The following is a 27007-nucleotide window of genomic DNA, read 5'->3' as shown; positions in this document are numbered from 1 at the left end:
CACATAGAGACACTTTCACCTAGATATTATCACAGGACTGAGTCTGTTCCCCGAATTAGTAAATACAAAAAAAACCCAAAACCATTTAACAGTAAAAATGTAACTGATAATATCTGTTGTTTATCCAAAATAACAAACAACAGATATAATACAGATGAACAAATGATAAAGCTCGGGTTGCTGAATATTCAATCCCTATTTCCAAAAGCTCCAAGATGTGCTGTGTTTGATAGAAACCTGGCGACTACATTACTTACAAAGCACTAAATAGTTTAGCTCCCCAGTATTTAAGTGAGCTCTTAACCCCTTTATACTCCACCATGTCTATTGTGGTCTTAAAATTCTGGCCAGTTGATAATACCTAGACCAGGGGTCTCCAACCTTTTTTCATTTGAGAGCTACTTTTTTAAAAAGAAAGTCGCCGAGAGCTACTCACGTTCTACAACACTCTTAAAAAAATGCACCATAATTCTCATATTAACAACAATCCAAACTGTTTTACACCTGAAAGAGTAGAAGTTCCAGTAGTCGGTACCAATACCATAAATATTTTACGGTACTAAGTACCTATTTTGGTACCACAGCAAAAAAAAAAAAAAAAAAAATGTATTGAACTATTTTTATTTAACAATTTTTAAAAAAATCAAATCATATATAAGTAAAGTAAATCAAAGTAAATCATATAAACATTTAAAGGCTGTATGCTGTTTAAAAAGTAATAATTGTTTATACATAAAATATCAAGTGAAAAATAACCATCTAGGCATAATTATTATTATTAGTAGAGACGTATTATAATTACATATCGATGAAGTTAAATCTACTGTATAGGCTGCAATTAGCAGCCTGATATATGCTGTCAATTTTTCCATGTTAAACTTCACGTTAAACTAAACTTTTATTTTGACGGGTTGCCGTGAAGACCTTTGAGTGTCTGTGCTCATATGACAGCTTTCTTAAAAGAAACGTTTAATTCTCATGAAGTGACAGTTTATGCGTTTGTGTGTCCTCATAGTGGCACACGGCAGAGACACGCGATTGTGTGTGTGTGGGCACGCGCTACCGCGCCCTCGCATCTGCGCCATTTAAATAGTAATTTGAACTTTAATATTCACAGACACTAGTATATATTCGGCTACAGTTTGGAGCCCTGCGCTTGGATTAACATGAAAGATGCGTGTACCGAATATATCCGGGAGTCGGTAGGCTATACCCGCAACAGAAATGTTGGTATCGTCTTTTTTTCTTTTTTTATGTCACTACTAACATGGTACTAAAGTAGCCTACCTGTACTTGTGACAACTCTACATTTGCATGTTTACATTTACATTTGTTCATAAATAAAAAATTCTAAGTCAGTCTAAATTAGCTCACTCTGATTAGATGCAAAGTAGCCTACGTCTTGGCGAGCTACCTCCAATCAGGCCACGAGCTACTGGTAGCTCGCGAGCGACGTGGTGGAGACCCCTGACCTAGACTAAAATCTAAAAATCTATTTACTATGGCATACACATATAACATTTTTAACTTACATTATTCAAATCAATTGACTGATTAATAGGCTGCATTAACTAGATTAGCCGGAACAGGGAACACATCACATAACACTTGGTGTACTTTACATCATAAAAAGAGTGGCATCTACGCTAATGTTAGTCTCTCTGTTTAGTCCAATTTTTTCTGCAGTCAGCCGGATCCAGGCTGTATCGAGATCAGATGGTGGACCTGTGCCCAGACATGACCAGTGCATCCCTGGAGTGTCTGCTGAGACCATGTCATGTTAGTGTCTCCTCTGAATTTGCCTCACCGATTTGCTTTTACACTCAATAATCCAGTCTCCAGTGTGACGACGCCGATCTTTCAAAAATTCCTATTCAATAATTGTTTACTTGACACGTCATCCTAAATAAACCTGTCTCTTGCGTGATACCTTGAACTTTTGAATATTCCTATCTAATATGATTTCTGACCTGTAAGGTTGCCATACACTGTTTGTTAATAGCTCAGAGGAGGACTTGCACCCTGACATAGCCTGGTTTCTCCCAAGGTTTATTTTTCTCCATTATGCCCTGATGGAGTTTTTGGTTCCTTGCCACAGTCAGCTTTGGCTTGGCCTGCTCAGTTGGGAAACTACAATTTCGATCTAAGTTTTCAACTAAATATCCAAATAAAAAGAATTACTAAATTAACTGTGTCAACTATATAACTGATCTGCCCACATTGTCGCTATATGATAAATTGAAATAAGCTGATAACATCACCGTTTTCTCCTGAAAGACTGTACAGCCAAATCAAATTGTGTTGCAATATTTTCCTGTTTAACACTGTGAAGCTGCTTTGAAACAATCGTCATTGTAAAAGCGCTATATAAATAAAGTTGACTTGCCTTGACTAATAACTATTTAATCAAATGTCAAGGAAGAAAAAATGTGACATAAGGTAAAGTGAGAGCTGGGCCAGGGCAGCAGGGGGCAGGGTGCGTTCAGTAGACTATCATGGTTGGTATATTGAGGTTTTTCAGTTTGGTTTGAATATTGTTACACCCCTAATATATACACGTAGACATGTAGATATTTAATGTCCCCAACTAAGCAAGCCAAAAGCCAAAGGTGACAGTATCAAGAAACCAAAATTCCATCAGGTGACAGAATGTAGAAAATACCCTGGGAGAGACTAGGCTCACTCTGAGTTATCACAACAGAGACGAGTTTGTTGAGGATTAGTGATATTGGCTGTTGTGTTGATGAGGCCTTCACAAGGGAGAGTTTAGTTGATCCAATCTGTGCTGACACTTTAGGGATGCATAGAACTACATGTAATAACTATTTAATCAAATGTCAAGGAAGAAAAATCAGTTTTGTGACACGGTAAAGTGAGGAGTATGCCCCTCCTAAAGTGAGACACAATGCCCCATAAAATGTCTGCACGTCCCTGTTTGAAAGGTCTTTTTTAATCATATTGAGGGGTGTAGGCTTTGTCATTTGTTTTTTTGATCGACAAATTGTACATATTTTGAAAAGTTTTTTTTCCTGCAAAAACTACTTAAAGATAACAAAGAAATTGTAATGATCTCTGACTTGAAGTCTGACTAGAATTCATTTTACAGAAGAGTTTAATGAACAAATTCAAACAATGGGAACAAACATGGTCAGCAAGGCAAACGGTGGCCCAATAACTAATATTCCAACAGGCATTCAAGGCAGAAAATTGTGGCAAGCAGAATGAGGGTGGGCTGGTTCCGGGCCGGGCGAGGCCAGAGGAGCAATACACGTACACACTGTACATACAAAAATACTTATTTTATAAATGACCTGCTGAGTACTGCAGAGACCTGCAAATACTGATATATATATATATATATATCATATGGGGGATATGATGCCCCCAGAGCGTGAGTGCATGTTTGGTAGTTTGTTCCCCTTTTCTTTCTCTCCTCTTTCTATCCTGTTTCCTAGGGCCCAGGAAGCCGGAACCAAGTGGAGTGAGGGACAACTGGTGGAGAACGGGGTTTTTGGACATTCCTAGAGGAATGTTTTTGAGGGGGAGGTGTTACGCCCACCTATTGCACCCTTCTGGCTCTGCTAGACAGTGCAGATGTTAGTTGGGTGACAGGTGCATTCTATCAGTAATCAACCCTCTATTATGGCGTTTGGAATATAAGTTTGGACCTGTGTGCTCAAGACTCTCTCTCTCTCTCTCTCTCTCTCTCTCTCTCTCTCTCTCTCTCTCTCTCTCTCTCTCTCTCTCTCTCTCTCTCTCTGGTGCATGCTGGGAAGTGGGGAGTAAGTGCATGGGAGGGTGAGCGTGCTGGTGAGAGGGAAATATAAAAAGCGGTTTTCCTGTCTTTATTTTCTTACTTACTGTTTCATTAGAGTTCATTTTTTTGATAACATTTTAATAGTGCACAATTGGTTTATAGTAAATTTCTTAAATTACTGTGAACTTGGAAGCCTGACCTCGTGTTTGGGAGGGATGGCGTCTCACCTGAGTGTGGGAACGTCATCCTTGTCACTCAAGCACGGGGTTAGATGTGTTAGCGATGCGGGAGTTCCGGTGGAAGATGTACTGTTGGATATAGGAGAACGAGTGGGACATGAGAATATTATATCAGCGTCACGGATGAATAAGGCTTTAGTGGTGTTTTTGAAAGACGAGCAACTGGTTAACCGATTGGTTGAAAGTGGAATCACGGTAAGTGGCAATTTTGTTCCAGTTCAGCCGTTGGTTTCGCCGACAACTAAAGTTACGATTTCTAATGTTCCGCCGTTCATTCCAGACGCGGATTTAGAAAGAGAACTGTCTCGTTATGGGAAGTTCGCAAGTGGCATTAAAACGGTCCCGCTCGGGTGCAAGAATGCGGCTTTGAAACATGTGTTGTCGTTTCGACGACAGGTGTTTATGTTTCTGAACTCACCGAATCTGAATGTTTCGTTTAGGTGTGTTTTTGATGGAAAGTCGTATATGGTGTATGCTAGCGCTGGAGAAATGCGTTGTTTTGAATGTGGCTCATTGGGTCATGTAAAGTTGTCGTGTCCCTTTAGAAGTGAAGTCAGTGAGGCTGGTCCAAGTAATAAATCGGACGAGAGAGCGGAGCAGCCAGTGATAGAAAATACGAGTAACGTTAGTGAAGCTAAGTTGCTAAATAGTGAGAATCGCGTTGAAAAAAGTTTGAAACGATCTCAAGAGGACAGTGTTACCGGTGCTCAGCTGTGTACCAGTGAAGGGCAGAAGGAAAACAGTTCTGGCAATGTTCAAAAGCAGAATAGTGCTGAGAATGGTTGCGACAAAGGAGTTAGTTGCAAAAAGGCTCGGGAACAAATTGTAGCTGAAGATAATATGGTCACTGAAAGTAGAGGGGCAGAGGAATCTAAGGCTGAAGGTATTGTTTTTCAGTCTCCCAAGGTAGTGTTGGATACTGATAAGGAAATGGTCAATGAGGATGATGATGATGATGGCAGTGTTCAGTCTGATTTTTCAGATATATCTGATGTTTCACAAATTACGTGTGATCAAGTGTATTCATTGGAAGAAATAAATGAGTTTATGGATGAGACTTTTGGTAAACCTGTTGATGTAAGGAATTTCTTTTCTGATTTAAATAAGTTTGAAACCTCAGTTCTGTATTGGCAGAAGAGGGTTGGGGAAGATGGCTTGAGTCAGAGAAAAAGATTCCGGTTAAAAAAGATACTTTCAAAGATGAGAAAAGGAAAAAGTCATACAAAACGTAAATTAAATCGTGCCAAATGAGGTGCACTTCACATAAGGTGACTTTGCTGTCTTTCTTTTTCAGTCTGTCTCTTCTTACTTTTAGCCTTCTTATGGAGAGTATAAGAGTGGGTTCTTTAAATATCAATGGGGGAAGAGACAGGAGCAAGAGAGCATTGGTCGCTGAAATCATACATTTAAAAAATATAAATGTCACGTTTCTACAAGAAACCCATACTGATTATAAAAATGAGATTGAATGGAATAGATGGTGGGAGGGAAAATGCTTTATTAGTCATGGTTCAAACATTAGTGCGGGTGTGGCTATCCTGTTTTCAAAACATTTGGATGTGAAAGTTCTGTCAACAATGGAATTAGAAAAAGGAAGGGTTTTAATAGTTCAAGTAGAAATTAAGGGGTTTGTGTTTTTGTTCATTAATGTATATGCGCCTAACAAAGGGCCAGATCGTGTAGAACTATTTAGGAAATTACAAAACACATTGAGACAACAAAATGATGACGCTTGTGTGATAATGGGTGGAGACTGGAATTGTACTACTAATTTTTTATTAGATAGAAATGGAGATGAGTCTCACCCGCAATCAAGTCATGAACTTCTTAACTTAACTAAAGAGTTTGAATTAATGGATGTGTGGAGGGATAGAAATCAGATGATTAGGCAGTATACATGGATTAAGATGTTGGATTTAACAATTACTGGTGCAAGACTAGATAGAGTATATGTTAGTAAAAAAGAAAACAACAGAATTATGAATGCAAACATTTTTCCGAATTGTTTCTCTGACCATCATTTGGTTACTATTGATTTTAATATTATGAAAATGTCACGTCCTAATTATTATTGGCATTTTAATGTGAAATTATTGCAGGATATTTCGTTCTATGAAAAGTTTAGTTTCTTTTGGGAAATGTGGAAACTGAATAAGAACAACTTTGAAAATTTGACTCAATGGTGGGAGATTGGGAAAACACAGATCAGGGTTTTTTGTCAAGAGTATTCTTGTAATTCTACAGTCTATATAAAAAAGAAAATATTACAGCTAGAGAAAGACATTCATGACATTGAAAATAAGATTGTTGTGAATGATGTAAGCACGATGAAGGGTTTAAATGATAAGAGAATGGATCTGAGGGCCCTTTTAGAGGAAAGGGTCAAGGGTGCTTTGATTAGAGCAAGGGTAATGTCTATTAAAGAAACTGATGCGCCTACTTCTTACTTTTTTAATTTGGAGCGCAAAGCTGTGCAACAGAAAGTTTTACATTGTTTGCGTCGTGAGAATGGGACATTGACTTCAAATCCATTGGAAATGAGGAAAATGACTATCGACTTTTATTCAGAACTATTTGGATCCACTGAATGTGACTCTGAAGGAATGGATGAACTGTTACAAGGGCTACCAAAACTGGATCAGGTGGACAAAGAAAAACTTGAGAAGATGATTACGTTTAACGAACTTTCTGAAGCAGTTCAACAACTATCTACTGGTCGAGTGCCAGGAATGGACGGTCTGCCTGCAGAATTTTATAAGACTTTCTGGTGTATTTTAGGAAGGGATTTTTATGATGTGATCTGTGAATGTTTTGAAAGAGGAGTACTTCCAATAAGTTGTCAAAGAGCTGTGTTATCCCTACTTCCAAAAAAAGGAGACTTGGGTTTGTTGAAAAATTGGAGGCCAGTGTCTTTAATGTGTTCAGATTATAAAATAATATCCAAATGTTTAGCCAATAGGCTTAAGAAATATTTACATATTGTGGTGAAGAAGGAACAAACATATTGTATTCCAGGGCGAACAATTATGGACAATTTGTTTTTAATAAGAGACATTATTGATGTTTCAGCTATTGATAACTGTGACATCGGGTTTCTATCAATTGACCAAGAAAAAGCCTTTGATCGGGTTGGGCATGCATATCTTTTTAAGGTTCTAGAAGCTTTTGGTTTTGGAAAAAAAATGATTTCTTGGATAAGGTTGTTGTATAATAAGGCCTCCATATTGATCAAAATAGGGGGTGGTTTGAGCAGCCCAGTATTTGTTAAAAGAGGCATTAGGCAGGGGTGTCCTCTTTCAGGGCAACTGTATAGCTTAGTAATTGAGCCACTTTTGGGTGATTTAAGAAGTAAATTGAATGGTGTTTTTGTTTCAAAACAGTTAAGATGTTCTGTATCAGCATATGCAGATGATGTAACTGTTTTTATAACTGGGCAGGAAGACATTCATACTCTCTGTAAGAGCTTAGACCTGTTTGAAAAAGCTTCCTCTGCAAAGGTTAACTGGGGAAAGAGTGAGGGGTTCATTATGGGGGATTGGAGTAATGGTGGGTTACCAAAAATTCCAGGAGGTCTAAAGTGGGGAAAAGAAGGTATTAAAATTTTAGGAGTTTATTTTGGGTCTAAGAATTATAGGAAAAAGAATTGGGAAGGCATGCTGGATAGGGTGTTAGCCAAGTTGTCTAAATGGAAATGGCTATTACCTGAACTATCCTACAGGGGTAGAGTCTTGGTCATAAATAATTTGGCTGCCTCCATGTTATGGCACAGGCTGAATGTGCTAGAGCCACCTGATGGACTGATTAAAGATATCCAGAGGAAGTTGGTGGATTTTTTCTGGTCGGGCCAACACTGGCTGCCTGGGCCTGTTTTGTATTTGTCAGTTCAGGAAGGTGGACAAGGCCTTGTGGACATTAGAAGTCGGATCAACACATTTCGTTTACAAGCGGCACAGAGGCTGCTGTATGCGGAGGAGACAGAGTGGAGCAATGTGGCGTGTGCTTTGCTGAGAAGGACATCAAGTCTTAAATATGATAGGCAATTGTTTTTAATAAAAACGAATGAGCTGGACTTGAAAAATATGACTCCATTTTATAATTCCATGCTACGAACGTGGAACAGGACTTTTTCTGTAAGCAGAGAAATTGATCAACCACAGGGCTGGATTATGGGGGAACCTCTGTTTCACAATTCACTTATCCAGACAAAATGTCTGTCTTCAGGAGGATTGAGGAACTGTCTGATTAGAGCTGGTTGTACAAAAGTAGAGAACCTCAGAGATGACAAAGGGTGGAAAACCGCAGAATCACTACAGGAAGAGACTGGAATAAACTCTTTAAGACTCTTGTCTCAGCTTCTGAAGGAAGTGATTGCAGTTTTACCAGGAGTCTGCCGAGAAGCTTTAGAATTTCAGCAAGGACAAGACAGAGGAAAAGTCTACGAGTTTCCATTGATTTCAGTGTCTGCTGCACCAAAGGAGGAGTACCAAGAAGACAGTGGATCAATATTGACTTTTAAAACACCAGAATTGGGAGATTTTCAGGACATTAGCAAAAAAGCCATATATTCTGCGTGTGTCAAGGTGTCCCATTGGCTTGTTTTGAAGAAAGTCAGGGCATGGAGGTGGTCAGATTTATTTGGGCCAGACTTCAGGGGTTGCTGGAGATCACTGTACAAGCCTCCTATAGAGAAACGTACAGCTGATCTACAGTGGAGACTCATTCATGGTATCATAGCAACGAACAGACACGTGGCGCACCTGAATCCAGAAGTACCGAAATCTTGTCCCTTTTGTGGAATGGATGAAACTGTAGATCATTTGTTCATTCACTGTGAGAGGTTAGGAGGTCTCTTTGATTTTTTAAGAAGTTGGTATGAAGGTTTTGGAGTGAATTTTTCTCATAAAGATTTTATTAGTGGTCTGAAATATAACACTCAGGAACGGAAAAAAGTGTGTTTAGTAAATTATCTATTAGGATCAGCAAAGATGGCAATACGGATAACCAGGAGGAATAAAATATTAGGTACTGGATCACTTGATGTAGAGATGGTATTGAAAGGGTTGGTTGCTGCTCGAGTTAAAGTTGAATTTTCATATTTTAATATGGTTAATAATGTATTAGAATTTTCAAACATTTGGGCTGTTGGAAATGTTTTGTGTGAAGTTGATGATGGAGTGTTAATTTTACATTTTTAAATATTTTATTTTTATTTTTTAAGTGTAGTTAAATTGAGGTTATGTTGAAGTGAAAGTGTAATGAATGGTTTTGTGATACAATAAAGTTTTGTTAAACCTCTCTCTCTCTCTCTCTCTCTCTCTCTCTCTCTCTCTCTCTCTCTCTCTCTCTCTCTCTCTCTCTCTCTCTCTCTCTCTCTCGCCATGTTTCTCCTGTTAATGTAATTTTCTTAATATTACCTCCTTTATCGATTTGTTTGTGTCAGAAAATATTTATTATTTATTGTTTAAACCATTTGGTGTTTGCCGCTTTTATGTTGCGGCAAATAAGCCAGAGTAACATTCACCATTGAGATATTTAATGTGAATTTTACATAAAATATTGCTATTTTAAATAAATCTGTGTATAAACATCATTTCTAATTTCGGCAAATGCATTTTTAAAAATGGCATATATCCCCTTAAAACTGCACAACTGTAGAGTAAAAACATTAGGCTATTAAAAAATAATTTTATAGTTTATAAAAAACTGACATGATTTTTTAAAAATCATATTGTCTGTGGCCTCTGAAGAATTTGCTTGTGATCCTCAAAATGCTTATAAATAATGACAGACTCTCAGCCCAGGACACATAATATTGCAGTTAGTTGAGGAATTGCGACCAACATTACAGAGGCCAACAAGCCACGGAGCATTAACGGTCATTCTTTCCTGGAATTAAGTTGCTTTGATGCTGGATGTTCGTTATTCGCAAATTTAATATTTGCCTCTCTAAAATTACATACAACATTGGTATACCTACACATTTCTAACTTCAATAGCATTTGAAAGCATGAAATATAATTACATCACTACATAAAAATAATATATGGCTTATTAAGTTGTAAATAATGGCTAATATGCCCTTTCTATTATGTTAAGTTAATCATTAATTACTATTGTGTCCAGGGCCGGCGTTTGCTATAGGCGAGCTAGGCGGTTGCCTAGGGCGACAATTGTGTTAGGGGCGCGAGCGCGCTCTAGTGCCGCCCATTACTACCCATTAGAATTGGAACAAGCGAAATACAACATAATGTTCATTAAACATGATCATCATAGGGCGCCCCCTCAGCCACACGTTTTATTACTTATCAACCTGATTATTAGATTGAATTGATGGTGATTATTGATTATTAGTTCAGGCGTTAGGTCAGGCAAGTGCTCATCTTGCGCGTTCATCAAAAGTGAGGCGTCTAAACCCCGCGGATGCACAGGGACGGAAAAAGAGAAAAAAAGAAAGGAAGAAAATTGAAAGAAAGCCCAGTATAGAGGTTAGTCTTCTTATCTCAGCCAATAAGTTGTCAAACAAAATTACTTAGTATCAATCTTATCAACTAATATTTATTTTATAAATATTATTAATATTGTCACTAAGCTATCACTTGCTAGTTTTCTACATAATTACTATACGTATTGCAAACATAACTTCACTGACAATAATCTACAATAACCTACATGGATGTCATTTAAATATCAAAAGTCCAGTTTGTTATGAATATGGATAACGTATGCACGTTATTTATGAAAAGTACAAACACTCTCTACGTGGGCGTCGGAAGGAAATAAATACGGCCTCTCGTTTTTTTGTTTTTTTTACTGAAGCAGCCTAATGAAAGATGCCATATTATTTACATCAAAGACAAATATGCTGTGTTCACCAAATTCTTTACAGTGGCTGTAGTGTAGTGGTAAGACGCATGGCATCAAGATTTGATGCAGATCGATCAGTGGTTCGATCCTGACTTTTGCCACACTCGCTCTATTTCCTTTTCCCATCACATATCAAATTGGAAAGGCTTTTATTTTTAATAAAAAGTGAGAAAATGTTTGAAAAGTGGAAATAAAGCGTCGAACGTGTTTAATAATAAGTGCTTCTCGTTTAGGGGTAGGCCTAGGAAAACAGACATGTGCTGAATTAGAATAGAGACGATAAAAGTGAGTGGGGAGGGGTGGGGGGCGCAAAACTCCATCTCGCCTAGGGCAACCAAAGAGCTAGAGCCGGCCCTGATTGTGTCCATGCTTAACTAGTGCATGATTCTGAACAAGCAAATAATTAATTACTAGTAATAAATAATAATATAATAGTAATAATATTACTGCATAATAACTAATAATAACTACTAATAATAACTAATGCATAATTTTAACCCCTAAAATGTAAAGTTAATCATTAATTACTAGTGTGTTCATGCTTAACTAGTGCATTATTCTGGACCCTTAACATAAAGTGTTACCTAAAAGGGTACCAACAACACTGCATAAATTTTAAAATCTTGCTGATATACTGTATTTATAAAGCCCTAATGGATTAGCTTATCAGTACTTGAGTGAGCTCTTATTGTATTATAGTCTTTCATGTCTACTGTGATCTCAAAATTTTCACCAGTTGAGATTACCAATAATATTGACTATGAGCATGTTTCCCCATACTCAGAATTTGTGCGCTGCATTTCACCCATACAAGTGTGCACACACACAGCAGTGTGTAGTAAACACATGCACAATTGCCTTGCTCAAGGCCCACTCAGTTTTGAGATGAGAGTGGGAGAGAGCACTGTTCATCCACCCACCTACATTTTCTGCCGGTACTGAGTCTCAAACTCATGACCTTTGGTTTACAAGTCCGACTCTCTAATCGTTAGGCCATAACTGCCCCTACTCTCTCCATAATTGATTTACGTTATTATAAATGTTAAAACCTAGATGAAGTTAAAAGTTAAAAAAAACTTTATTATATTATAAACATTAAACCTTTTTGTTGTTGTTGTTTTTTATGTATAGTTAGATGCTGTTATATAAATTACTTTATGTGTGATTTAAAGCATAGCATATTGTGTGCATTTTGCCCCAAGCATTGGTGTCTTTTAAGTTTCAGGGCCTTTAACCCTGTGTGACCTAAGGGTATGAGAATGTGATATTGTGTGTGTAATGTAATCAATATTTTCTAAACTTTTAAAAAGTGTTCTATTAAATGATACCTACCTTTTGACTCTCCTTACTAAAGTTTTGGAGTTATGAGTCTTTATTTTGATGGAAAAAAAAAAATCTAAAAATGCCTTCAGGTCTTAAAGGGTTTAGCCCAAGGGGCCTCAGACCATATATTAGGGGCGGGGTTTGTCTCATTTCATTTTTCAACACTGACAGATACTGAAATTCAAAGTTATTTTTGTCATTTTGAGCAATAAAAATTTAATTTCTGATCTAATGTGTTTCTTTACATTATAAATATCAAAGTGAAATGACCAATTTATAACATTGATTATTTACATTAAAGGGGGGGTGAAATAATGTTTCATGCATACTGAGCTTTTTACACCTTTAAAGACTTGGATTCCCATCCTAAACATAGACAAAGTTTCAAAAACTAATGTTGGACGTTTGATGGAGTATTTCTGTGTTAAAAATACTCCTTCCGGTTTCTCACAAGTTTCGGCGAGTTTTTTTCGAGTATGGGTCTACTTGACGTTAAATAGAGCGGAAGGTCCTTGTATGGGCTGTACGGGTTCTTCTCCCGGAAGGGTGCGCGCGCGTAACTAGAGGGAGAGAGAGGAAATGCACGCTGTAAACAGTCTCTCAGGTGCAGATCCAGTTGTCCGTGAACACTTATGACGCGCCGCGCTCCACTTTATTCCTATGGGTGACGTCGAGCGACTTCAACGCTTCAGCACAGCATTCCGGGAAGGCAGCGCTGCATTTGAACAGATTTGAACGCAGAAATGACGGGAAGCTTCAAGGCATCGCTTCAGTCGCGTCGCAAAGTGGATTTCCACGGTCACTGCTGTCACAGGACTTCACCAAATCATACCAAAGAAGTGTGTTTTTGACAGAGCGGCCCTGCTTTGGAAGATGCCGGTGAGTAAATCAACTTCAAATGTCTCTGCTATTGGCTACCGTCATGAGTAAACATCAGTAAACGATACGATCGCGTGCTTCGTCATTCAAATGCGCTAACGGTTACTCCATTGTTGTTCTGTATAACGTTACACTATTCTGACTCTGACGTGCAAAACCGTTTTGCTTGCTACCTCTAAGGTCTAGTCACATACAATAGTCCATAAACCGAATCATGTCCTCATAAACTGCACACAAAGGCCCCTAAATACAGTACATACCACAGAGACGGACATCCTGATGTTGCCGTTTCTCCTGTTCAATTTATTTCAGCCTCAGATTTGATTGTGGATCATTATCTGTATTAGCTGAGATAGATGGGTTTCTCCACGCTTGAGGACGTCACCGCTTTGCGCGCTTGTCATTCTTTAGCTCCGCCCACACGATATGCCTCCAGGCGCTCGGTTTTTTCCGGAAAGACTCGGTACAGCCCATATTTCTTTTGTAAATATGATAAAACTAAAGACTTTTCGGAGATATGAAGGATGCAATACTACTCTATAGGTACTCAAGATTGACATGAGATTGACTGAAACTGAGTGTTTCACCCCCCCTTTAATATTTATATACAGAAACTTCAAGAGTCAGTCAAGTGAATTATATATACTGTATTATGGGACTAAATAAATTGGTCCCACAATCCCTGTACATATACTAACCGTCCATGCAAAATTATTTGATAAATGATTACAAAATTATTACAAACTTTAAGTAGACTGTAAGTAGGGTTGTAAGTAGACTGGGTGGTCAACTTTGATGTCAATTTGGGAGATGTCAATATCACAAGAATATCCAGCAGACTAGATGCTTCATTTTTAATTACATTTATTCTTAAAAAGATTAGTTTAAAAGTTTTATGTTAATACAACCTTTGTTTGTGGGGGTTCATGCACCACTCATATATACCTACAAAACAATTGTTCCTGTCACATAATTAAGCCAGATAGCAAAGAACATACCTCCTCCAGTGGTACCTCCTGGTCTTGGTTCAAATCCATGACAGGAAACAATGGTTCAGGACTGTCCTGCAGCCAGATAAACAAAAAGCCCTCAGGGACACCCTTCTGCAGCTGTAGTATTTCCAGCTCAAACAGCAACACAGCACTGCTCGGTACACCCAACGCTGGAGGAACCGAGAGAGAGAGACAGACAAAAAAATGGGATCAGGGAAAACTGGCCTAGATCATATATACCATACATATATCGTGGGCAGTAATACTATACACTATATAAGAGTGATGTTCATGCTTTCCTAGCAACATTACAACAATTTACATTAAAGTTACCATGACATCAAAATGGACCATTTTTATGGAATGTTGCAGTGTTTATTATAAATTATTATAATAAACGCAACAGGAAACGCAACAGTTTGGCAATGTCGTGTAAAGATAACAAACAAAGACTGAAGCACATTGGGTATTTATATGGAATAAAGACTGCTTGCAATTAGATCCACAAGCATAGTTAAAATAACTCTGTATGAAATTGGATAGTCCCTCAACCAATCAGACCAACGATTCGTCACTTCTCTATCCATCATTGTGTTAACCCCGCCAATAGGGCGCAAGGTGGACAAGCCAGTTTGTGAGTGGTCACCGCAAAATTTTAACAGAAGCTTTACAGAAATATGTACAGGTGATATCTATTAATATCTTATATATACATTGAGAAATCCATGGTATTTGGTCTATTTTTTTCAGAGGTTTTTTTTCCACTAAAAAAAATACCTCTGCGTAGCCATAATGATGAACTGTGGGCAAAGGCTGATGATGTAACACCAGGTGGGCCCGCCCTCACGTGATTATGATTGGCTGATTGATAAGCCTAAATCTGATTGGCTAAAGAATATGACTGATCTGGGTGGGAGGAAAGCGCTGCCAGAAGTCTTAAAATACACACACACAAATCCAACTCAATCCATAGGCGAATGACGATTTGCACATTCACATTCAAGGACAAACTTGTAAATTTTAAACATTCGAAAGTTTTTATGCACAGTTGTAAATCTACGAATTGTATTTTGCATTTCTGAAATGTATTTTATGAATATATAATTGTATTTTTCGCATGTAAATAGTTTTTTGTGCATGAAAATTTGGTTTCATGCATGTGAAATTGTCTACACGTGTGCATTGTATTTTTTGCATGAAGTCTTTTCTGCTTCCATAGAGACAGGTTTATTTAGGATGATGTGTTGAGTAAACAATTATTAAATATGAATATTCAAATGATCGGAGTCATCATGCCGGAGACGGATTTACTTAGGATGACGTGTCGAGAAAATAATTATTGAATAGGAATTTTCAAAAGATCGGAGTCATCATGCCGGAGACGGGTTTATTGAGGATGACATGTCTGTGAGGCAAATTCAGAGGAAACACTAATTGACACGGTCTTTCGCTGGTCATGTATGGGTGCAGGTCCACCATCTGATTTGGATACAGCCCGGATCCGGCTGACTGCAGTAAATCTCGGGATAAACAGAGACTAACATTAGCATAGATGCCACTCTTTTTATGATGTAACATAATTTTCGAGTCTATTCAAAAGAATGTTGTGGTTGGTATAACGAATGCAGTGCTAAGATCGAGTAACACTAATAGAGAGATACAACCACGATCGAATGATAAGAGTAAATAATTTGTAACTCTGATGAGGGCAGTCTCAGTATACGTTCTAAATCCTCCTGACTGGAAATCCTCACAGATATCAATTTGTTCTAAAAAGGAGCACAATTGTGAAGACACTGCCTTTTCTATTATTTTTGTCAGAAACGGTAGATTTGAGATTGGCCTGTAATTGACTAATTCTGTAGGATCAAGTTGAATTTTTTTTAGTGGTTTAATTATAGCCAACTTTAAAGTTTCCAGTACATATTCTAATGTCAAGGATGAATTAATGATATTAAGAAGAGGATCTATGACCTCTGGAAGCATCTCTTTTAGTAGCCTATTCAGTATAGCGTCAAGCATACATGTTGTTGATTTTGATGATTTAACAAGTTTAGTCAATTCTTCTTCTTCTATAGCAATGAATGAATCTGTTTTTCCTCAGTGACACTACAATGCACTGTCTGAGGTGATACTGTAGTAGACGGCTGCATGGTTATAATTTTATTCTTAATAATTATGAATCTTACTAGTAAGGAAGTTTTTCTGTGCTGTTTACAAATATCAGAAGTTGGAGCTATATTTTGGTTAATTTAGCCACTGTATCAAATAAATACCTTGTGTTTGTTTTCTTCTAAGAGAGTCGAGAAATAAGCAGCTTTAGCATTTTCTACAGGCTTTCTGTAAGGGCCGTGCACAGGGGGATGGCCTGGTGGCTAGAGCCACTGCCCCTCTGCCCTCATCGGCTAAGGTGCCCCCCTTTCCCCTCTTCCCTTCCTCACCACCAGGGGATTCCTACAAAGGTGCTCTGTCCCGCTAAAAATTTACTAACTCCGCTAATCTGTTCAGTGTTTTCCTGCTCGCTCCGCAGCATTGCTCAAAGTCTGCGGCTGTGTCTGCTCTCTGTGGAGACGGCAGTTCCAGAATGTCGTCCCATTAACACGTATATTACGAACTACAATCCACATTACAGACAGTGGCTGATCCGCGGAATTAGTAGTTTGGTAGTTTGTCAGCATTTGTTTGTTGCAAACATGGATTCAAAGCTCTAGCATGCCAGCATGTATATCGTCCCATACTGTATAGGCCTACTAAATATTTAGCTGACAATGTGTCACTCGTTTACTCCTGTAAAATATATTTCTGATTATAATCAGTTTTAATACTAGTATCTACGTAATATTAATGATATTTTATTAATACCATATTAATCGTATACACAATTTAAAAAAATATAATAAAGGCTATTATAAATATTAATTAGATTTATCAGGGTACAATGAAAAGAAAAATGTGATTTTAATCATGTCTAAGTTTATAATTGTGTGAGAAAAAAATCTCTATAGCAAAGTTTGCAGTATTTTCTGTTTATTTTGATTAATAAAATAATGAATTATTGTTCAGTACATATTCAAATGTTAACTAAAATATTTTTAAAATACAGAAACAATTTTTAAGTAAATAATCTGAAAACACTGAATGAATGAGATCCCATAATAATTGAAAGCATAGTAATAGTAATAACTAAGTAGTAATAGTAGTAATAACAAAATATATTTGTATTTTATGATTATATGATATGATTATTTTTATTATAAATATGATGATTATCTCTAGGATGGACACCCAACCTAATATATGATATTTACCATCTGAATCTTAACCATGCCATGTCAACAAATGTTAATGTCAGCGGCTATTCATTATCATGTTAAATACTTTTACATATTATGTTATTGAAAACTGTTGCTTTATTTACTTTGAACAAAAATCATAAACAAGACATTTGTCTCAAAATATATTCAATAATTTTAGTGATTCTCATTTGCTACTTAAATCTCCAAAAAAAAAAAAAAAAAAATAGATCAAATTAGGGCAGAATCAACTTTTTGAAAGTATAATTACAACAACATAAATTAAATTAGCACTAAAGCCTAACAATTGTATTTACAATATGATTGTAAAAGTTTGATATTTATTCTCTATATTAAGATGACTCAACCCCCTTATAGTGCCCCCTTTTTTGGTTTGGGCCACTGCCCTCTCAAAATGTCTGTGCACGACCCTGCTTTCTGTACACAATCATGCTCTCTTTCCACAAAATGTGAAAAAAATCTTTTTTTTTTCGCTAAATCAAGTTTTTCTAGGCTATCTGGGATGCTAAAGAGAGGGAACTGATTTGGAAGATTATTTACAAAGCAATCTTTAGTAGTAGTGATTGTCCTACCACATTTATTTTTATATATATATATATATATATATATATATATATATATATATATATATATATATATATATATATATATATATATATATATATATATATATATATATATATACAGTCCCTGACAAAAGTCTTGTCGCTTGTGTACAAATTGACCTAAAGTGCCGCTGAAATATATTTCTAATCAAGATTTTTTTACAAGAAATGGCTCATTTTAATCCCACCAGCTTTTGTGATAATGTTTCAGTGAAAAACTAAACTTTCAAAAAGTATTCTAATATTCACAGCTTGGTAGAGCCCATTGAGTCAATTTTTGCAAGGACATAAGTGTTGTCACCTTGTCATATGAGCTTCACCTGTGACTAATAATGGATCAATTAGGTCTCAAGTGTGTATAAAAAGAACCCCAGTACGCTAGACCTTCACATAAACTGCAACTAGACCTCTGCAAACATGCCTAAGATTCACCCTGAGACTAAAGATTTGAGTACCAAGAGGCTGAAGACCAGATCCATTGCTGATGTGGCAGACACCTTCAATGTGTCACAGCGTCAAGTACAGAGGATAAAAAAAAGATATGAAGAGACTGGAGACGTTTGTGACAAGCCCAGGTCAGGCAGACCCCGCAAGACAGCTGCTCGAGAGGACCGTTTGTTGGCTCGAAAATCCAAGGCCAGCCCATTTTCCACTGCAGCAGAGCTCCACGAGACCTGGTCACCTGAAGTCCCTGTGTCAACCAGAACAGTTTGTAGGATTCTGTCTCGAAATGGCCTCCATGGTCGAATCAGTGCCCAGAAGCCAGCACTAAACAAAAGACAATGGAAAAATCGTGTGGCATTTGCCAAGGCCCACAGCCTGCTAAAAGGATGGACGCAGGAAAAGTGGCAGAAGGTGGATTTTTCCGATGAATCTTCTGTTGAATTACACCACAGTCACCGCAAATATTGGGCAAATATATGGTCTGGGGTTACATCCAGTATGGGGGTGTGCGAGAGATCTGCAGGGTGGAAGGCAACATCAATAGTCTAAAATACCAAGAAATCTTAGCTACCTCTTATTCCCAACCATAAAAGAGGCAAAATTCTGCAGCAGGACGGTGCTCCATCGCATACTTCCATCTCCACATCAAAGTTCCTCAAGGCGAAGAAGATCAAGATGCTCCAGGATTGGCCAGCCCAGTCACCAGACATGAACATCATTGAGCATATGTGGGGTAGGATGAAAGAGGACGCATGGAAGACGAAACCAAAGAATATTGATGAACTCTGGGGGGCATGCAAGACTGCTTTCTTAGCTATTCCTGATGACTTCATCAAGAAATTGTATGAATCCTTGCCAAACTGCATGGATGCAGTCCTTCAAGCTCATGGAAGTCATACAAGATATTAAATTTGGATCTCACAGCACCACAACTTAATTTGCTGACATATTTTTGTATTTGCAGTAAATTTGTTCAATTTCTGTATAGGCGACAAAACTTTTGTCTTGCCAAAATGTGACCTTTCTGTCTTGATTAAATGATAAATATTTTTCTATGAAAATTATTTATTTCAGTGCATTAAACATCATTTGGGAGGGTTTTAGCTTTTCATATGAGCTATTTCTAACACCAATTAATTAATTAATTAAAAGTCAGGTTAATATCAGGTATTTCAAGAAAATAGATAAGTGACAAGACTTTTGTCAGGGACTATATATATATATATATATATATATATATATATATATATATATATATATATATATATATATATATATATATATATATATATATATATATATATATATTTTTTTTTTTTTTTTTTCAATGGTATCAACATTTATTCCATGTGACAATATTAGGTCTAATGTATGTTAATGATGATGAGTGGGTCTTGACACATGCTGCCTAACTCCAATAGCTTAGAATGTATATTAATGCCAATCCCAATGTGTCTTTTTTTTCTCATTATCTATGTAAGGAATTGATTCGGATCAAATAACTCAAAGGTGTATTGAATTACAGTGAAAGAAACCGTGATACATATTAAATAATTCAAAAGTAATTTCTAACACTTTATCAACTATTCGTCCAGCGATACGTTGAAATTAGAGTACATTATCAATCTTGAATCGGGATATTTACCGGTTGTATTCATTTTTAATAAATACGTTAGAAACTGTGCTACTCTCAATGAAGAATGAATCGATTTTTCTATTATTAAAGATTCCATTTTATCATCATCCTTTTATTTACAACAAACAAGCGATGGACCAAAATAAAAAGAAAATGATAGTGGAAACAGAGTGGTAATAGTAATCAATATTCAAGGTAACCGCTCAGGGCGGTAAAATGTCTAAGTGAGGAGTGAATAAATATAGTAAAATAAGGTAAAGTAAAATAATAATAGTAAAACAATAATAGTAAAGAAAATAGTAAAACAAATAGACTGATTGATTCAATTGATAACCAGTTAGCTTAACCCCTTTCAAGGTTAGAGTTTCCTATTAAACAATTGAGGAGAAGAAAGATTGAAAATGTAATTCTGTGAATATAAGGTGATATTTAATTATAGTAGTTATTTGTGAGTTTGTCACAAATTAAATACGGGTAAGTATTCCTTTGACAGAGAAGGGAGTATAAGGGAGAGATATTACAAGATTCACAAAAAGATTCACTTAACTGTTAAAAGTTAAGATGTGAAAGGGTTCAATCGCTCCAACAATGCATTTAGCTTCACGTCGCTACAAAAGATATTGCCATTTGCTAACCTATAAGGCTAATGTCTTTAGCATAGACTTACTCGTGCACACAGCTGCTAGCTTAGCTACAACTGAATTGTTTACCATATGTCGCATATGCGCACATCAAGGTTACCTTGGAAATCCTTTATGACTTCCGTTCCACGGCGGTTGCTGTGGTGACATAGCCTAGAAATCTAGACGCACCCTAGCGGCAGCAAATTTAATCTGCCCGAAGGTGTCGTCTAGGAACTCTCAATACCCTTCTGAGCTGTATTCCTCTCAATCTGGACGGGCCAATCACATCGTGTCTAGAGTCGGCGGGCGGGGCCATAATGACGACGGCCGAGTTGCGTTTCCGTGCTTCTAGTAAACACAGAAACTGGGGAATGGCGGCGGTCTTTCGAATCAGCTTTGACTGCGATTCTGGAAGACTTGGAGTTAAGCTTTTCTCTGAGAAAAGAACAAAGAACGGCACTGAAGTTATTCTTAAAAAGGGAAGATGTGTTCGGAGTTTAGCCGACCAGATACAGTGAATGTTTAATCTATCAACAAGCTCTGTTTCACCTTCGTTGCTCTGGTTGGTGTAGCGCTACCCTATCGTGTGCAGAGGGAGTTTGAAAGACAACCGTTTATCCCGCCCCTCGGATTGAGCCCTGTCTATGGTGAGTTTCCAGACCAAACATCTTGATGTGGGTCTGGCTTGTCAGGCTAGTGGTGACAGGCAAAAAAACAAAAAAACAACAACTGTTCAACATACATGCAAGCTGCGCTGCATGCAGAGATGAGGTTCCCTTTATCAAGGGAACTCGCACTGCGTCATCGTAGATGACACTTCGGGGAACGCCCTCGGCGTGACGCTACTGGAGCTCATTTGAAAAAGCCCAATCCTGATTGGTGTTACGTCATGACATAGCGAGTGACTGCATACCCGGAGGTATAAACGGACGCCGGCACAAGCAGATATAGCTTTCTGTGATGAAGCGCTTGCGCTCTGTGTTGATTGTTTGTCTATTTGGTGTTGTTTGTCCAATGAGTATTATGTGGCAGGCTCGTGAGCCTCTTAGTTCTGTCCCGCATCTGTTGAGGCAGCGCGGCGACAGATCAGCGGGCTCGCAAATGAACAAGTCCGTGGGTCTTGGGGCTGCTGAGGCACTTTCTCAGTCCCTGCTGAGAGTTCGGATGTTCTTCATCCCCGCGTGGAAGCCTGCGCTGCGTCCTCTTCCCTCGGGGTGGAGAACCTGATGCTTGAGCCGTCTGGGTGACGTAAGCACCAAGCACGCTGTTTCATTCATAAAATAGGGGCGCTCGGGCAGTCCCCGAGGGGCGGGATATATTCCCCGGAGTGGAGAACCAGATGCTTGAGCAATCTGATTCCAAGGAATTAGACGTGCTCAGCATCGACGGAGTGAAGTAGAAGAGAGCTCGCCACCTCTTAATGCAAGGCTCAATTGTCAAGGCAGCGCGTGGATTACGGGTCTAAAACAAAAGTGAACACACACATTCAGTGTACATGTGATAGGGGTGCTCGCTGTGTTCGTTGAGAGATATCTCGCAGCGCACAGCCGTGCGTTTTCGAGTGTTTCAGCCTCGCGCCTGTGGTCTTTCATCTTGAGGGATGAAAGCCAAATATGTTGTAAACAAATCGAAGCTCGTGTTGCTGAGACAGCGTGTAGATGACGATTTGTAAAATACATATTTAAACAGTATCGTCTGGAGATTATGGCTGCATAATGAAACACTATCTGACTTTGAGGAGTTGGATATGTTCATTCAGCCTATCATTCAGACCATGTTCACTTAAGGGGTGATTAGGGGCATTTGATTCTGAGGAATTAATTGGGATTTGGGATCTGACTTTGAGGAGTTAGATTATCAGCCTATCATCCAAATTGTGTTCACTGGGCTTTTATCATCTAAGGATTCACAGTGGCCGCCCTAAACGGCCCTGTCTCCCTGGGAGCGATCGAGGTCGCCTCCTCTGTGGAGTTTTCTGGAAGTCGATGCTGCGATCCGCTGTCTACAACGCTCGGGCCACATTGACTTACAGCGGACACATGCTGCTCTAGCCACCTCTAGAAAGACGGCAGCTGGGCAGCGAATGCGTTCGCACACCAAAATCCTCCCCGACTAAGCCCTGCCAGGTGGCCGCTTCATGGGGTCGGGCAGGAGGCTCGGTGGGTACCAGAGACCAGCCTTGAGAGGCTGGTTTCCCTAGTAGAATATCTCGGCGCATGGTTATGCTCCCGAATATATCTGCTGGGGCCCTGTGTACCGTGGGCAAAGGGTACAGAATGCAGCTCAGCGTTCCACCACCGGGGTTCATCGGTGTGGCCTGAATAGTGGTGTGCCCAGCCCAGTGGCAGGTTACGGAACAGGAAGTGTGCTCCCTGATGGTAAAGGAGGCTACATAGTGTATTCCTCCACCAGACAGGGAGTCCGGCTTTTACAGTCGCTACTTCGTGGTTCCCAAAGAGGATGGAGGGTGTAGGAGCCATACATTGGGTCTGATTTCTTTTAAAATATTTCCTCTTTTTCTATGCAGTTGTGTGTGCATGTGCTAATTGACGTCATCGGTTATTGTGGGTGGCACTGGGGGCGTGGTGTCTTTATTAGTGTGTGTGCTCACCTGTGCACGGGGGAAATGGGTTTGGATCATGGCGGCAGGGTGAGCATGGGGAGAAACTTTCTGTTGACCGTCACCGTCACCGTCCTCATCAACATCTTGTGAATGCACTGTCTCAGGTATACTTGTGTGATATATGAAGAACATCTATCAAGTAAGTGTTTGTTCCTTGTGCAATAAAGACTTAACATTCTGTGCAATGGGTCGGCGTGATGCGTCTTCAGTGTTAACCCACATGTCTTAGCCTGCCGCGGCGTTTGGATTCATTTTGGAGTATATACGCCGCAATAGAGGGGTGCGTCTATTATTAGATCTGAGGTACTTGAACTGTTCTCTGAGGAGATTCAGGTTCAAGATGCTCACTATCCCATCGTGACGCCCTCCCAAGGCACTACGTTCCTGGGAGTAATATGGGACTCAACAACGATACGGGCACAATGGTCCCTGCATGTATCGAGGAATCCCTTCCGTATAATCAGGGTAACGCACAGATGCTTTCGTTCCCTCGTCATATGGAAGAAACCTTGGTTTCTCTCCCTAGGGCTAGTATTGGGAGCATCATGTTGCAGGATGCAACAGATGCATCCCTTACTGGCTGGGGCGCGGTCAATCAATCAATCAATCAACTTTATTTATATAGCGCTTTTACAATCTCGATTGTGTCAAAGCAGCTTCACAGTGTCAAACAGGGTAATATTGCGACAAAATTAGATTTGGCTGTACAGCCGTACTGGAGAAAACAGTGATGTTATCAGCTTATTTTAATTTATCATATAGCGACAATGTTGGCAGATCAGTATTATAGTTTATAGAATTAAATAAGACCTAATTCATATATTTTATTTGTATAATAAGTTGAATAACTTTAATCATATTTTTAGTGTCCCCAACTGAGCAAGCCAAGCCAAAGGCGACAGTGGCAAGGAACCAAAACTCCATCGGGGCATGATGGAGAAAAATAAACCTTGGGAGAAACCAGACTCAGTCGGGGTGCCAGTTCTCCTCTGGCCTATTAACACACCGTGTAAGATTATTATTCTGGCAACCTTACAGGTCGGAAATCATATTAGATCGGATTATTCAACATTTTCAGGGTATCACGGAAGAGACAGATTTATTTAGGATGGGGCGTCAATTACACAAGAGTATGAATACATGAAAGATCGGAATTATTGCGCCGAAGACGGGTTTTGAGCATGTCGTGCCAGTGAGGCAAATTCGGAGGAGACACCATTTGACACGGCTCAGCAGACACTCCAGGATGCGTTGGTCATGTCCAGGCAGGTCCACCATCCGATCCGGACAGGGCCCAGATCCGGGATAAACCTCGGGATAAACAGAGAGACTAACATTAGCGTAGATGTCACTCTTTTTATGATGTAACGAGTACATCAGGTGTTATGGGAAGTGTTCCCGGTTCCGGCTGACCTAGTTAATGCAGCCTAACAATTAGTCAATTGAATTGAATAATGAAAGTTAAAAATGTTCTATGTGTATGCCATAGTAAAGAGATGTGTTTTTAGTCTAGATTTAAACTGACAGAGTGTGTCTGCTTCCCGAACAATGCTAGGAAGACTATTCCACAATTTAGGAGCTAAATAGGAAAATGATCGACCGCCTGCAGTTGATTTAGATATTCTAGGTATTATCAACTGGCCAGAGTTTTGAGACCGCAATCGACGTGATGGGGTATAATGCGTTAAGAGCTCGCTTAAGTACCGGGGAGCTAAACTATTTAGTGCTTTGTAAGTAATAAGCAAGATTTTAAAATGTATGCGATGTTTAATAGGGAGCCAGTGCAGTGTTGACAGAACTGGACTAATATGATCATACTTCCTGGTTCTAGTAAGAACTCTAGCTGCTGCATTTTGGACTAGCTGGAGTTTGTTTATTAAGCGAGCAGGGCAACCACCCAGTAGAGCATTACAATAATCTAGCCTTGAGCTCATGAACGCATGTACTAACTGTTCAGCATTTTGCATTGAAAGCATGTGCCGTAATTTAGATATATTTTTAAGATGATAGAATGCGGTTTTACAGATGCTAGAAACGTGGCTTTCAAATGAAAGATTGGTATCAAAGAGCACACCCAGGTTCCTCACTGACGACGAGGGCTTGACAGAGCAGTCATCAAGTGTTAGACAGTATTCTCGGTTACTACTTGTGGAGCTTTTCTGTCCAATAATTAAAAATTCAGTTTTATCTGAATTAAGTTGCAGAAAATTACTATTCATCCAATTTTTTATATCAGCTATGCATTCTGTTAATCTTGTGAATTGGTAGGTTTCATCCGGGCGTGAGGAAATATAGAGCTGAGTATCGTCAGCATAACAATGAAAACTAACGCCATGTTTCCTAATGATATCTCCCAGTGGTAGCATATACAGGGTGAAAAGCAACGGTCCTAACACTGAGCCTTGCGGTACCCCATACTGAACTTGTGATCGGTGTGACATCTCTTCATTTACTGCTACAAACTGATAACGGTCAGATAAGTACGATTTAAACCATGCCAAAGCAGTTCCACTAACGCCAACATAATTTTCGATTCTATTCAGAAGAATATTGTGATCGATAGTATCAAATGCAGCGCTAAGATCGAGTAACACTAATAGAGAGATACAACCACGATCAGATGATAAGAGTAAATCATTTGTAACTCTAATTAGAGCAGTCTCAGTGCTATGATACGGTCTAAATCCTGACTGGAAATCCTCACATATACCATTTCTTTCTAAAAAAGAACATAATTGTGAAGACACGGCCTTTTCTAGTATTTTTGATAGAAACGGTAGATTCAAGATTGGCCTGTAATTGACTAATTCTTTAGGATCAAGTTGTGTTTTTTTAATAAGTGGTTTAATTATAGCCAACTTAAAAGTTTTCGGTACATATCCTAATGTCAAAGATGAATTAATGATATTAAGCAGAGGATCTATGACCTCTGGAAGTATCTCTTTTAATAGCCTAGTCGGTATAGGGTCAAGCATACATGTTGTTGATTTTGATGATTTTACAAGTTTAGCCAGTTCTTCTCCTCCTATAGTAGTGAATGAGTGTCATTTTTCCTCAGTGACCCTGCAGTGCTCTGTCTGAAGTGATACTGTAATAGACGGCTGCATGGTTATAATTTTATTCCTAATATTATCAATCTTACTAGTAAAGAAGTTCATAAAGTCATTACTGCTGTGTTGTTTACAAACATCAGAAGCTGAAGCTTTATTTTTTGATAATTTAGCCACTGTATCGAATAAATACTTAGGGTTGTGTTTGTTTTCTTCTAAAAGAGATGAGAAATAAGCAGATCTAGCAGTTTTTATGGCCTTTCTGTATGCAATCATGCTCTCTTTCCACAAATTGCGAAAAACCTCTAGTTTTGTTTTCTTCCAGCTGCGCTCCATTTTTCTGGCTGCTGTTTTAAGGACCCGAGTGTGCTCGTTGTACCACGGCGTTGGATTATTTGTTTTAATCTTCTTTAAGCGCCGGGGAGCAACTATGTCTAAAGTGCTAGTAAGGAGAGAGTCAATAGTTTCGGTTGCAGCATCAAGTTCATCTTGGCTATCTGTAATGCTGAGGAGATGGAACTGATGAGGAAGATTATGTACAAAGCAATCTTTAGTCGCAGCGGTTATCGTCCTGCCATATTTGAAGCGAGGGGATGGCTTTGCAGCCTTAGGTAAATTAAGTATACATGATATTAGGTAATGATCTGAGATGTCATCG

At 38.6% G+C, this 27007-nt stretch overlaps 1 protein-coding gene across 2 annotated transcripts in view; it reads right to left on the bottom strand.

Moving 5' to 3' along the window:
* The window catches only part of fkbp10a (FKBP prolyl isomerase 10a), a 201174-nt gene that overhangs the window by 22402 nt on the left and 151765 nt on the right, over nucleotides 1-27007 (bottom strand). For both annotated transcript variants that reach the window (XM_067425761.1, XM_067425762.1), the window contains one exon: nucleotides 14061-14224. In XM_067425761.1, coding sequence (XP_067281862.1) covers nucleotides 14061-14224 — 164 coding nt within the window. The remainder of the gene's footprint in view (nucleotides 1-14060; nucleotides 14225-27007) is intronic.

Source organism: Pseudorasbora parva, chromosome 19 (genome assembly GCF_024679245.1).
Source record: "Pseudorasbora parva isolate DD20220531a chromosome 19, ASM2467924v1, whole genome shotgun sequence".
NCBI classification, from domain to species: Eukaryota; Metazoa; Chordata; class Actinopteri; order Cypriniformes; family Gobionidae; genus Pseudorasbora; species Pseudorasbora parva.
The sequence above is the reverse complement of the archived record's forward strand: the minus strand, read 5'-3'. Positions and strand labels throughout refer to the sequence as shown.